The sequence below is a fragment of the Cebus imitator genome, unplaced genomic scaffold, assembly GCF_001604975.1.
Source record: "Cebus imitator isolate Cc_AM_T3 unplaced genomic scaffold, Cebus_imitator-1.0 Scaffold268, whole genome shotgun sequence".
In the NCBI taxonomy this organism is placed as follows: domain Eukaryota; kingdom Metazoa; phylum Chordata; class Mammalia; order Primates; family Cebidae; genus Cebus; species Cebus imitator.
Window position 1 is genome coordinate 2,076,515 of NW_016107583.1, and position 12,755 is coordinate 2,089,269.

The 12,755-nt window shown below is 38.5% G+C and overlaps 1 protein-coding gene across 4 annotated transcripts in view; it reads right to left on the reverse strand.

Annotated features, from left to right (window-relative positions):
• Positions 1–12,755, reverse strand: part of MFSD6 (major facilitator superfamily domain containing 6) — an 84,553-nt gene that overhangs the window by 17,674 nt on the left and 54,124 nt on the right. For all 4 annotated transcript variants that reach the window (XM_017500689.2, XM_017500690.2, XM_037728551.1 and 1 more), the window contains exon 3: positions 7,234–7,331. In XM_017500689.2, coding sequence (XP_017356178.1) covers positions 7,234–7,331 — 98 coding nt within the window. The remainder of the gene's footprint in view (positions 1–7,233; positions 7,332–12,755) is intronic.

The following is a 12,755-nucleotide window of genomic DNA, read 5'->3' on the forward strand; positions in this document are numbered from 1 at the left end:
ATACATTACATTTCAATAACCTAGAATCATTAAAAATAATTATGAGTAACATTAATTTTTTTGTTAATATTATCACATCAGCTTACTCTACAAGGAACTGTGCTAAGTGTTTGACACGGATTATGGAATCTATTTCTCCAATAAGTACTATTTCTTTCTTCATTTTCTAAAAAGGAAATCAAGACACAGAGATATGGGTGCCTTGTCCAGAATCACACAGACAATGGAATTGTTGAACAGGATTTGAATCCAAGGTGTCTAAGTTCTGAACTTGGGTGCTTAAATATTACACTATATGTCCTCATAACAATTATTAAAAGTATTCTATAGTAAATGTAACTGTCTACTTTTGAGAGATTTTGTTGTTAATATCAAACATGCCCCACTATCTACCAATTTAAAAGATGGATATTCTTAATAACTTCTTCTCCACCCTTTCTAAAGAGCTGATATGCCATTTATATTTTTAAATGCCCCAAATAACTCTTTACCTTGTAACACTAAACACTGGTATCTGATTCTGCAACATGCATTTCAAAATTGTTCAATCTTGGCCCACAAGAATGCTCTACTGAAATAAATGGCATGTATGAGCAGAAAAAATGTCCTTTCTTCTTAAGGAGACAGCTGCTCTTTGTAAAATGCTGCTTGGCTTGGGGAAATCACTATGGCTGGGAGGAGTGAGAACTAACACAGTACTAGGGAAGTAGGCTTGTGTTGTTTTTCTTGCTTCTGCCACTGATTTATGCTCACTGAACAAAACATAAGTATCCCTTTAGCACTGGCACACAGAATCAGCTGTGACAAACCTTTTTCATTAATAGACCAAAGCATACATTGCAATTAGTCCTGGAATTAAAAAAAAAAAAAAAAAAAAGCTTCTGAAAGATCAACTTGGTGAAAATCAGTAAGAGACTATTCTTCCTAAGGAAAGGCCTCCATTGGGCAGGCAATGAAAGAAAAAGTCTACCTTGGGAATCTTAGTGGTTTCACACATTAGATGTTTTTTTTCTTCTTGCTCACACAAAGTCCACTGAACAGGAGACAGGAGTAGCAGCAGCTCTGCTCCATAGTCATTCAGAGAAACTGCCATCTGCAATGCCTGGTTACCCTAGGTATCAGTATCCAGCTGACAGAGGAGGGAGTGACACTTCTAAAGCTGACCCAGAAAATTCCCATGTGCTATCCTTTCCTCCTATCATTTCTGCTTTTATTCCACTGGCCAGTATTAATCACATGGTCATACCTAACTGCAAGGGAGGCTGAGAAATAGAGTCTAGCTGCATGTCCATGAATAAAAGGAAGCAGAGATGGTGAATAACAAGACAGTCTCTCTGTCAGAGTTGGGGCTACTAGCAGGAATGGACCTTCCACAAATGGCAAAGGATCCTACAAAGAACAATGAACTAAGCAGCAGCAGCATGGATCTTATGTGAGTTGCACGAAAGAGACTTTATATAAGACATGCAACAATTTGTGTTAAAAGTCAACATTCTCACACCTATTGATGGACAGGACTGCAAGAATCCCCTTCATGCATTCAACAGTATTTACTGAGCATCTATATTATGTGCCAGATACCCTGCTAGGCCTTGAAAATATGACAATATGCAAAATAATGTCCCCAGTCATCATGAAGCTCCTAGTCTGGCAGGTGAAAGGGGACAGGATTTATCTAAAAGGAAGCAGACTGAGCTCCTTGAGAACAAACAAATCCAGTGCCCAGCAGAGGGCTGACATGTAACAGCAGCTGAACACCAGGACTCAATAGAAACAGGGTAGGCAGTGGTCTGCATGTTGGGATTCGACAAAGCGTTTTTGGATAAAAGGTACTGTGGGTAAGGTTGGAGAAAACCACCAAATAAGTAAAAGTGGATAGAGGAAATAAAATAGATCTCTTCTATAAGCTAGAGCTTGCAAACTAAAAAAACATATGAGTTTCTTTTAAAGAAGAAGTCTACAACTGATGCAACAATGTTCTGGGGGCCCTCGTGAATTTAAATGCTGGCATTATGCCTTGGGCATACCTTTAAGCAGGTTTTAGGAGACTACCACCCAAAACTGAGGGAATTTAATGTTAAGACTTGGCAACACTATACTACACACCCAGTGTTTTACCACCTGAAGCCACACATGAGAACCGCTTTTATGTCAAAGTCAATAAAAAGTTCACTTAACTTCCCCAAAGATAACTTTACTAACAGTGTGCAGTGTCCAGTCATGTTTCCATTATGTTTGGTCATTAGGCTTCGGCTTAAAATTTACGGCCAGGCTTTAATGCATAATTGCAGTTTAACTCCTTAGAATAGAATCTTTTAAATTATATTTTCTCTGGTCCTGATTTATATTTATATTTATTTTACTTTTTTGTTATTGTGTATACTCTAGCATTTATTAGAAGCTAACTGTGTGTCAGGTACTGTCCTAAATACTTTGCATGGATTAGTGTATTTAATACTCATGTCAACCTCTCCTATAGCTCAAGAGTCTGTGGCTTGGAGAGATTAAGCATTTTGGCCAAAGACACAGCTTATAGGTAGGGGAGCTCGAATTCAAACCCAGATAGTCTAATTCAAGCCTTAGCACTTCATGGTTTCCAAATTATTGCATATTTTGGTTAACTGTCTCAGTCTATAGAGTGAGGTGAGGCTATAAGTACTAATGAAAATACATGGATGTTTTTACAGATGTGCTATGGATGGCAAGATGTCATGCTAGGAAGAGCTACCATACTGAAGGTTCAGCTTTAATATGTAGTTTTCAAATTTTCTTCAGATATAAGTTTTTGAGATAGAATTTCTTTTATCATTCAAAAGCTCTAAAAATTATAAAATACTAACTGTAGTACATGATACAGGGGGCTGAAAATGAATTAAACAACAAGCATTAATAGTATATCTTCCTATATGTACATCTCTTTGGAGAACTGAAAAAGTATAAGCATGGTGTTTATGTTCAAGGGTTTAAACTAAGTTAGAAAATACAACTAGTATTTGTTCCCCATGCTCTTCCAGACAATAAGAGAAAGAAAACATGTTTTGTTTGTTGTTGCTGTTTTGAGACAGGGTCTCACTATGTCACCCAGGCTGGAGTGTAATGCTTTAATCATGGGTCACTGTAGCTTCAACCTTCTGGGCTCAAGCGAACCTTCCACCTAAGCCTGCCCAGTAGCTGCGACCACAGGTGCACACCACCAAGTCCAGCTAATTTTTAAATATTTTGTAGAGACAGGTTCTCCCTAGGTTACCTAGGCTGAAAACATGGTTCTTACTTGGCTGAATAAGCATGCTAAATAAGACAAACAGTATAAAGCTTTATAAATGTCAGCTCAAGTCCCCTTAACTGATGACATTTAAAAACTATCCTTCATCAAAATCCTAACCCGGCTCCCACTGACAGAGCATCCTACAAAGAGAAAGCTGGCCCAGATCTCCTTTTCATTCCTCAGTGCTGGAGTCATAACTTCGAGTAACATTAAAGAGCTCTCTGTAGTTATAGCAGCTCCTAGGTGAGGTTTACTCTCCTCAAATACATTTTAACAGCAAGGATAATTCTGATTCTTGCTTAGAACTAACACAAACACTCGTCTCTGAGTTTTGCAAGGATTCACAATCAATACCTACCGGGGAAGGAGAACAAGAAGTTTGGGCTTTATTTTAATCATATATTTATATTCTTGAACAAAATCATGAATGTTTAATTGTTCTTTGTACAAAATAAAAGGAGAAAATACCTATGGATTTTTAAAATATGTCTTGAGAAATAAATATAAACTAATCACTACCACCACCATCCAGCAATGCTTTTATGCACTTAGACTCACTACCTCTTTTTTAAATATACTGCAGATTTCTTATAGAGAGGAAATGTTTTCTGCTTCTTTAAATGGTATTACTAGTTGCCTACTGAATAACATGTTTGCTGCAAATGTTAGCTGAATTGCTAAAAAAGATATAGCTGCAAGAGAATATTTACTGAACATGAGAAAGATCATGGAAGAGAAATGACCTCACAATTTCAAACAGGATCCAATGGTCTTACCTTTATCCTCAAATAAAGGCCTGAATAGCCTCCTTCCTGTAGGCCCGGAGAAGGAGAAATTTGTTTCTTTGCAAACCCATCTGCTAATTATTAACAACATGGGCTGAGAGGATTATCAAGAAACTGCAAGACTGAAGGATAACAAGGAATCCTCCACCACCAGTTACATGAAACCCCAAAGAGGAAGGGCTGGGTAGTGGGGGCTATAGAATGAGGCACATCTTTTTTCTCCTCCCTTTCAGCTACCTACGAGATAGTACTAGTTCTTGTGGTGTTTGGGGGATAAAGCACAGGTGGTAGGATAAAAAGGCAGACTTTGCTTATTTGTTTTTTTTTTTTAAGGAAGACCCTCTTGTGTGGCACTGGCTGGGAATCAAAAAACAGAAGTACTGATTTTTCAGAGTGCTTCTGAATGATGAAAGACAACATCCCATCCCTAGCCTCCTCCTTCCCCAGACTAGGTCTTTCACAATCATCAGGTAACATTTCCAGTCAAGGAATTAAGGGCTATATATTGTGACAGTGGGCTTGTCCTGTAATTAAATCGTTCAGTGTTTTGTTGTAATCGTGTCCTGCCTTACTGCATCCTAAGTAGAGTCTCATTTAAGCACGGGAAGTTTAAAGCCATTTGGATAAGCCTTGTAACGGTAGAAGAATCCAAACTAGCAAAACAAACCTCTTCAGTCAGAAATGTATTCCTGTGATGCAAAATTTATTCCACATGAATAATCCACTGTTTTCCATGGGGTGGGCAGGGGTCAAACAAAGGCAAGGGATTTTGATGTTGTTTCACAGTCAAAACGCTCAGCACTCACTCCTGCTAGGGAATGAAACCATCTCCTCCGGCTTTAGAAACAAAGGGCTCTGTGGAAACTGGTCACAGAGCCCTCTGTTGGACTAGGAGGCTGTATTTACAGATCCTCTTCGCCGGCTTCAGATCAGTAACTATGTTTCTACTGGCATAGGGGAGAATAAAATGAAGCATAGAAGTATGTATTGTAGCCCACCATGGGAAGTAGAATTCCTATTTAGATTCAGAACATGGCCAGCTCCCTAAATCCTGGGATAACACCCCTGAGATGTATACAAGTATTATAAAAACATGTCCTGGGTTGGCAGCTTGAGATGATAAATGCTTCAAGCCCTAAACCCAGCACACCACTTATGCTCCCTGAAGAGGCCATTCTGTCTTCTGTGCTTTCGCACACAGCTCTTCCCCCATGCTGGAATGCCTACTCCCTTGAGGCCACCTGGTAGATTCCTATTTGCCCTTCAGATCCAGCTTATGTGATTTCCTTAGGGAATTTTTGAATACAATCTTCATCCTCCCACTCCCTGCTTCACAAAGTTAATTATTCCCTCCACCAGGCTCCTTATCTGTTACCTAGCACATTTTTCTATGATTCCATCTAACACACTGTATAGTTCTTATGTTTGCACATCTGGCTTCCAGAACAGATGGTAAGACCTTGAGGCCTGAGTTAATATATGTATATATTTTATTTCATTCTCAGCATCCAGCACGCTGCCTGGCTCTTAGTCGCCATTTAATACGTCTTTGATATATTAAGAGAAAAAATGAGTTTTCAAATTCACACAGCATTTGTTTTTTCCTCTTATAAAATTATTCTGTTGTTCTTTAACCATTTCATGGATGTTCTCTTTTCTTCAGTCACTTATGCAAACTGTCCTTTTCATCTAATTGATTTTAAACTAAGAGGAGAAAAAAGTTATATGTATATATTATTACAATATATAGTCATTTCTTTTCTGTAGGTATACAAATCTTTATTTATAGAGTCTGTACACTGTAGCATACCAATAAATCAAGCAGATAAGCCAAGTCAGGATAGAACAGGAACCAGAGGTGGGAAACCCTAAGAACTGTGTTGCATATACTACCTTGTTATTGAGTCATTCTTACCTGCAGTTCCTGTTTAATGGTTTGTTATTCTTAAATGACTCAAAGCTGAGATGTGTGTCTCACCTCAAGACCTTTCCAGAGTTCTAATTATTTGAAACAATAATTATAAGACCAAGTTTCCATTTTCTATATATTTGTAAACAAAATCTCCTTTCACCAGCTATACCATTGCATCAAATCTGAGAAAAGCCTCTTAAAAGTGTATATATTCTTGAATTTTATAATTATAATGTGAATACAATTTATATCTCCTTTCAATTAGGATTAAGTTCTTTTTTCATTGCCATGATGGAATTTGATGAATGCGCTGGCATTTTGTACATTCTGTTTAGATGTATAATTTTGAATCTTTCATCTCAAAAGATTGAAATTTTCAATCTTTCATCATGACAAGAAATTAATTATGTTGATTGTACCACATGTGTCTCCTTAGGGTAAGGGAAAATAATAATGGCAATCTATAAAGCTAATGAAACTGTATATAATCACAGACTGTTTAGTGCAATTAATGATTTAGTAGCCTGGGCTGTCACTCAACTCCAGCAATCTTGTCCTGAACCTTTATTTTAATCATGATGCCAATCACTACATGGGTTAGCCAAGCTGCTCAAAGGGCTTTTCAGGATGTAGTTGGTAACATGGCAATCAGCTTTGAATAGTAATCCATTTTTCAGCACTCTTCATTCACATAACAAGAGCCTTCTAGAAACTTTTTCAGTTGTGTCTTGATGGGAAACAGTACACTGAAGCAAAGAGAAGAACTCAGGGCAGGACATTTAAGCAGAGATTTTTTTAAAGTTTGTGGGAAAAGAATGGTGTTTGTATAAAGCTTTATTATAAGTCACCAGATGTGATCAAAATAACTGAAGAGATAATTATGACAACAATCTTTCAATAAGTATAGTTAACCTACAAAACTGAAAAACACCAAAAACTTTAAAAGGTAAAATTTTTTTATATTTTAAAACCACCTTTGAATATCCATGTCTAACAGCTGTGCCCAGGAGTTTATTCTAGAGTTCCTCTTCCTTTGTTTAATCACTAGAGTGGCATCAAGTCCAGCTTTGTTTGGCTCAACACAGAGCAGCACTCAGGTAACTGAGGAACTATCCCTCCTGACGTCATCTCTTCCTTAACAACTACTTCAAAATCACATGAAACAGTAGGCCTGCCCTTCCTTTACAGAATCAGATGCTGAAGGCCACTGGAATTTTAGCCATAGATCAGGGTAGACAGAGAAATAATTTTAATCCCAGCTTTTAACTTACCTTGAAGAACTTCCATGGGGAGAACAGTCCAGGCATTCTCCAGGTAGGAAATATAAATATAGCGAGCCGTGTTGCAAGCCAGGCCAATGTACAGAACCCTAAAATAATAAATAAATAAATAAAAGCAAAAGAAAATAAGCTGAGGCCCTAATATAAAATCTAATATGAAATACAAAACATGCAAATATTACCTACCTTTTTCTTCCCCAAACCACCCATCATCCAGCAGACTCCAAAGTTAGGAGTGGGAAAACTAAAGGACAATTACATTTAAGCATGAATTTAGGAATAAGAAGATTGCTTCTAACATATCTGCCACTCAGCCTTTCCAAAATGTTAATATAAAAGCAAACATCACCCTTCCTGAAACTTAATTCGTAGCAGAGATGATGCTTTTTAAAGATAGTCTGGGCACACTGCCATCTGTAATGACATTACTGGCTTCCTTCCAGGTGGCTGTAGGAGAAATATGCCTGGGATTGTAGCCACTTCACTACAATGGGGGAAGGAAGGATAAAAATGAGAATATGTAAATATGAATGTGGCCTTGCTCACAATACCTAAGATACCAAGCAGTTTCACAAGGAGACTCTCAAGGTCATTGAAAACTATAATTCATTGATTACTATAAACTATTTGGAAATCAAATAGTTTCTCCTATCAGTTCAATGGATAGATGTTCATCATTTTTTAAAAACAATCCATGGTTATCATATGCTTGCAAAACTAATAAATATACATCAACCTCTTGTGTTCTGTCACCCCCCAACCATTACCACTGCCAAAAGTACGCATAGAAACAAAATAAGCAAAGGCCTAAGGTGGTGCACCCAAGCATAAGGTTTCAATCTCTCTTGTTCTGAACTGGATGGGCTGGTTTGGAAGCAAAGAGTGGCTCCTTCCCTGCATAAAACACACCTTAATGGTAGGGATTTATCATTCTCCCTTGTTTTCTATTTTCTACTAATTTTCCTAACCTTAATGCTCTTTTGTTTTCTGAATCCAATCTGATGAAAAGTAAAAGGTAAAAGAAATAAACCAACATGAAAATCAGTGGTATTTTCCTAATCTTGCTTTTTATGTTAAAAATTATTTCTGATTGAGTTTGTTGGCTCATGCCTGTAAACCGAGCACCCTGGGAGGCAGAGGCAGGAGGATCACTTGAGTCCAAGAGTTCAAGAGCAGCCTGGGCAACATAGTGAGACCCTGTCTCTACCAAGAAAAAAAAATGAGCCAGGCTTGGTGGTGCACACCTATAGTCCCAACTACTTGGGAGGCTGAGGTAGGAGGATTGCTTGAGCCTGGGAGGTCTAGACTGCCTTGAGCCGTAATCCCATCACTGTACTCCAGCCTGAAAAACAGAGCAAGACCCTGTCTCAAAAACAAAACAAAATTTATTCCTATAAACACTGTTCCCTTTTTCCCAACATTGAATCAAGGAAGGGAAATGCTCTCAGACACCCAAATGTTACTAATCTCGAATATGGAAAAGAAAGATGAAGAAAAAACAAAAAGAAAAGGTTGAAGGGTGAGGATGAAATAGGCAATGATTATTAGAGGGATTTAGCAGATTCCCAATGAAGTATTACAAAAAGCCTGGGTCATCTTGTTCTATGGACATTATGTTCTTTGTACTTGTGTTTTTTGGGGAGAAAAGTACGTTACAGTCTGTTCTAATGAAAATTTTATTGAACAAACTTGCTATAGATTCATCAATTTCCCTCTGCTAGGGAAACAAAAGCCACAGGAAATTAAAATGCAAAATAGACTACATGAACACAAAGGATACACAAACCTGTGCTTCCTTTTACAAATTCTAAGCCAGCTGTGTGGATGGCCTCTCTTTAGACTAACTCAGGGATCAGCAAAAATTTTTCCATAAAGGACAACACAGAAAACTGTTTAGGCTTCACAAGGTCTCTCTTACAACTCCTCAGCTCTGCTGCTGTAGCATGAAAGCAGCCACAGGCAATATGTAAATGAATGAGCATGGCCCTGTTCCAATGAGAGCTAAATTATGAACAGGGAAATGCAAATTTCATAAAATAATTTTCATGTATCACAAAATCTTATTCTTGGTGATTTTTTTTTTCAACCATTAAAAAATGTAGAAACTATCATTCTTAGTTCATGGGTCATATAAAAACAGGCAGCAGGCCAGATTTGGTAAGTCGGCCATGCTTGCCCACTGACCTGGCCTCATTCCTCAATTCTTTTTCTTGAGACAGAGTCTCGCTCTGTCACTCAGGCTGGAGTGCAGTGGCGTGATCTCGGCTCACTACAACCTCTGCCTCTCAGGTTCAAGCAATTCTCTCGCCTCAGCCTCCTGAGTAGCTGGGACTACAGGCACATGCTACCATGCCCGGCTAATTTTTGTATTTTTAGTAAAGATGGGGTTTCGCCATGTTGGCCTGGCGGGTCTTAAACTCCAGACTTCAGGTGATCCACCCACCTTGGCCTCCCAAAACGCTGGAATTGCAGGCATCAGCCAGCTCTTTAACTCTTAACCTTGGTTGGACATCAGATTTGCTCTGGTAACTGTTTACAACTACAGATGCTGAGGCCCACACCTATCTCAATAAATATCTCTACAGTTGAAACCCAGGCATTTTGAAAGTTCTCCAGGTTGTTCTCTTACTGAGCTAGGGTAGAGAGCCATTCCAAGCTGTCCCCAGTAATACCGTCCTATAATCTCATCATAAACAATTTTGGTAATCCACTTTCCTAGCGTTCACAAATTGCCTATCCTGAAGCTATTTTTTGAGCCCACCTCTGAATCAGGGTTGCCATGACAACTGTAATTCAATCCAGGCCATAGTCTAAAACTCCTGGCTTAACCCAGAGTCAATCCATCCAGTTTAGGAGTTAGATTGTGCTTTGCCTTCAAACCTCTCCCCAGGTGGAATTCAGTCACTAGAGTGACCGGCTCACAACTTCTGGGATGCTTAGGTCTCATAATGCCACCCACAAGCTGAGTGGCTATGAATTTGATATAGCCTTCACGTCTTTTCCACATTTCTACTTTCACAATTGATAGTCCTTTAGAACCAAACAGCTGCCCTAAAGAAGAAAACACAAGAAGTATCCAAGTCAAAGTTACTTCATCTCGGTGAACCTCAGTTTCCTCATATATTAAGTAGGGATAAAAACATGTATTCTGTAAGTTTGTTGTGAAAACAACACAATGACTCGCCTAAAATAAGCACTCAATAAAGGGTAGCATCATCATCATCGTCATCTTAAAGACAGGTATCAAAGTAAGTACTCTCTTGTTTCTGACAAAACTTTTATCCCAGAATTCCAAAAAACAGGTGCATTCCTTCCTCACTAGCCACTTTACGGAAGCCAGTGGCTTCAAGAAATCAGCAAGGGTAAAACTGAGCAGAAAGAAAGGCAGCATTTGGATCTATGAAAAGGCAAAGAAGTAACATGTATTTACTGAGTAGTCGCTGACTGCCTAAGTTTTTAACCCCCAATATCTCAAAATGTGACTGTATTTGGAAATGGAGCCTTAGAAGAAGTAATTAGTTACAATGAAGTCATATGGGTAGGTCCTAATCCAATGTAACTGGTGTTTTTACAAGAAGAGGTTAGGATACAAACAGGCACAAGGGAAGAAGTAAAAACTCTGGAAGAAAACCTAAGCTGAAGAGAAGAGGCCCTCAGAAGTAACCAACCCTGCTGACAATTAATCTTGGACTTTTTGCCTCCAGAACTGTGAAGAAATAAACTTCTGTTTTATCTTGGCCCACTGCGACCTCCGCCTCCCAGATTCAATTGATTCTCCTGCCTCAGCCTCCTGAGTAGCTGGGATAACAGGTGTATGCTACCATGCCTGGCTAATTTTTATATTTTTAGTAGAGATGGGGTTTCACCATGTTGGCCTGGCTGGTCTTGAACTCCTGATCTAAAGTCTTCCATCTGCCTTGGCCTCCCAAAGTGCTGGGATTACAGGTGTGAGCCACTGTGCCTGGCCATAAACTTCTGTGTTTTAAGCCACCCAGACTGTGGTACGTTGTTATGGTAACTCAAGCAAATGAATACATTCACTCTCAAAGTTAGGGATTTGCTAATATAAAGGAATTTTTACTGGATATTTTACTGGATCCTTTTCTAGACAATCAAATTCATCCTTATGCCAAACATGAGCACAAGTTCAGGGTCCTAGAATTTTCCTGGGCACTGATTTCTGGAAATACAAAACACTGAAAAAAAAAAATGCCTCTCCATGAGATACAGATACCTACTGAACACCCAATAATGATAAAACTCAAAAACAACATGACTGTCCTATTTCAGAACAGGAAGTCAATAGTAATAAAAGTAGGCAAGAAACAGGCAATTTTAGAATAGGTAGTTGGTAACGTGAAGTTATCTATAAAGAGGAACACAATTGTTAAGAAGCAAATGATTAAGCAGAAAACACCACACCATGGAAAACCCAAATCACCTGGCAGACATTTTTATCCTGTATTTGAGCAAAATAGAAGAGTAGGAGGAAAAGATTCTTATGGATTCTAATTTCTTATACAAGCACAATTCACAGTATTAGCTGTCTCAGCTGATTTGTGGTTATCTTATAATTAAACTGGTATTGTTTTCAAGACTGTTCAAGATATAGATAGGATGAGTTATGAGTCATTCTGTAATTTCTAACAGTGTAGTTAGTTGTGAAACCCTACTTTTCTAAATTTAACCAACTATAATATGGCTAAATCCCCACTGCCCCCAAAGAGCCACTAAAAACCACATTCAACATAAATTTTGCTCAATAAACATTTATTGAGATCCCACTATGTACCATCTATTGAGAGGGTGATAAAAATGAAGAGGAAATCTACCTTGCCTTCAAGGGACTTATAGTCTAGTTGGGAAGACAAACACATAAACAAATAAGTTAAATATAATACACTAAGAGACACTGAAAAAGTGCAATTGGACCACACAGGAGAGACCCTTACTAACCTTGCAGGTTCAGGGTTAGAAGTGGTTGGCCAAAGAGGGTGGAAAGAGTGTCACAGGCAGAGGAAACAAAGTGAACAAGGGTTCACCATAAAGTCTCAAGCATCTGTGGCCAGAGAGAGTGACTGAAAGACACAGGAAGGAATATAGTCTAAGGATTTTTGAAGAAGTGAACTTTTCCAGTTCATATACAGTCTGGATATTATTCCAGAAACAACACAGGGTGTGAGCAGTAAAGAAAGAGCTAAGTAGAGTTATCCCACAATCCTCAGATCTGAGAGGCACAAGAGCAACACCACCAGAGAACCCATATTCACCTAATGACTGACCGCAGCAAGCATTTTGCAAAGCCTCTGGCAGAGAAACAAAACTTCCCAAAATAATTATAATAATACACTGGATACAAATGAAAAACCCCAGATGAAAGATTGTTTTTTATCAAAGTTGGGTATTTGCAGCTAGACTGAAAATTGTCTGCAATTTGTGTTGCAAGCCCTGACACAAAGATGCACACACCAATGTATACAAGATTGCTAAAGGCCACAGTGGGAGATGAAGAC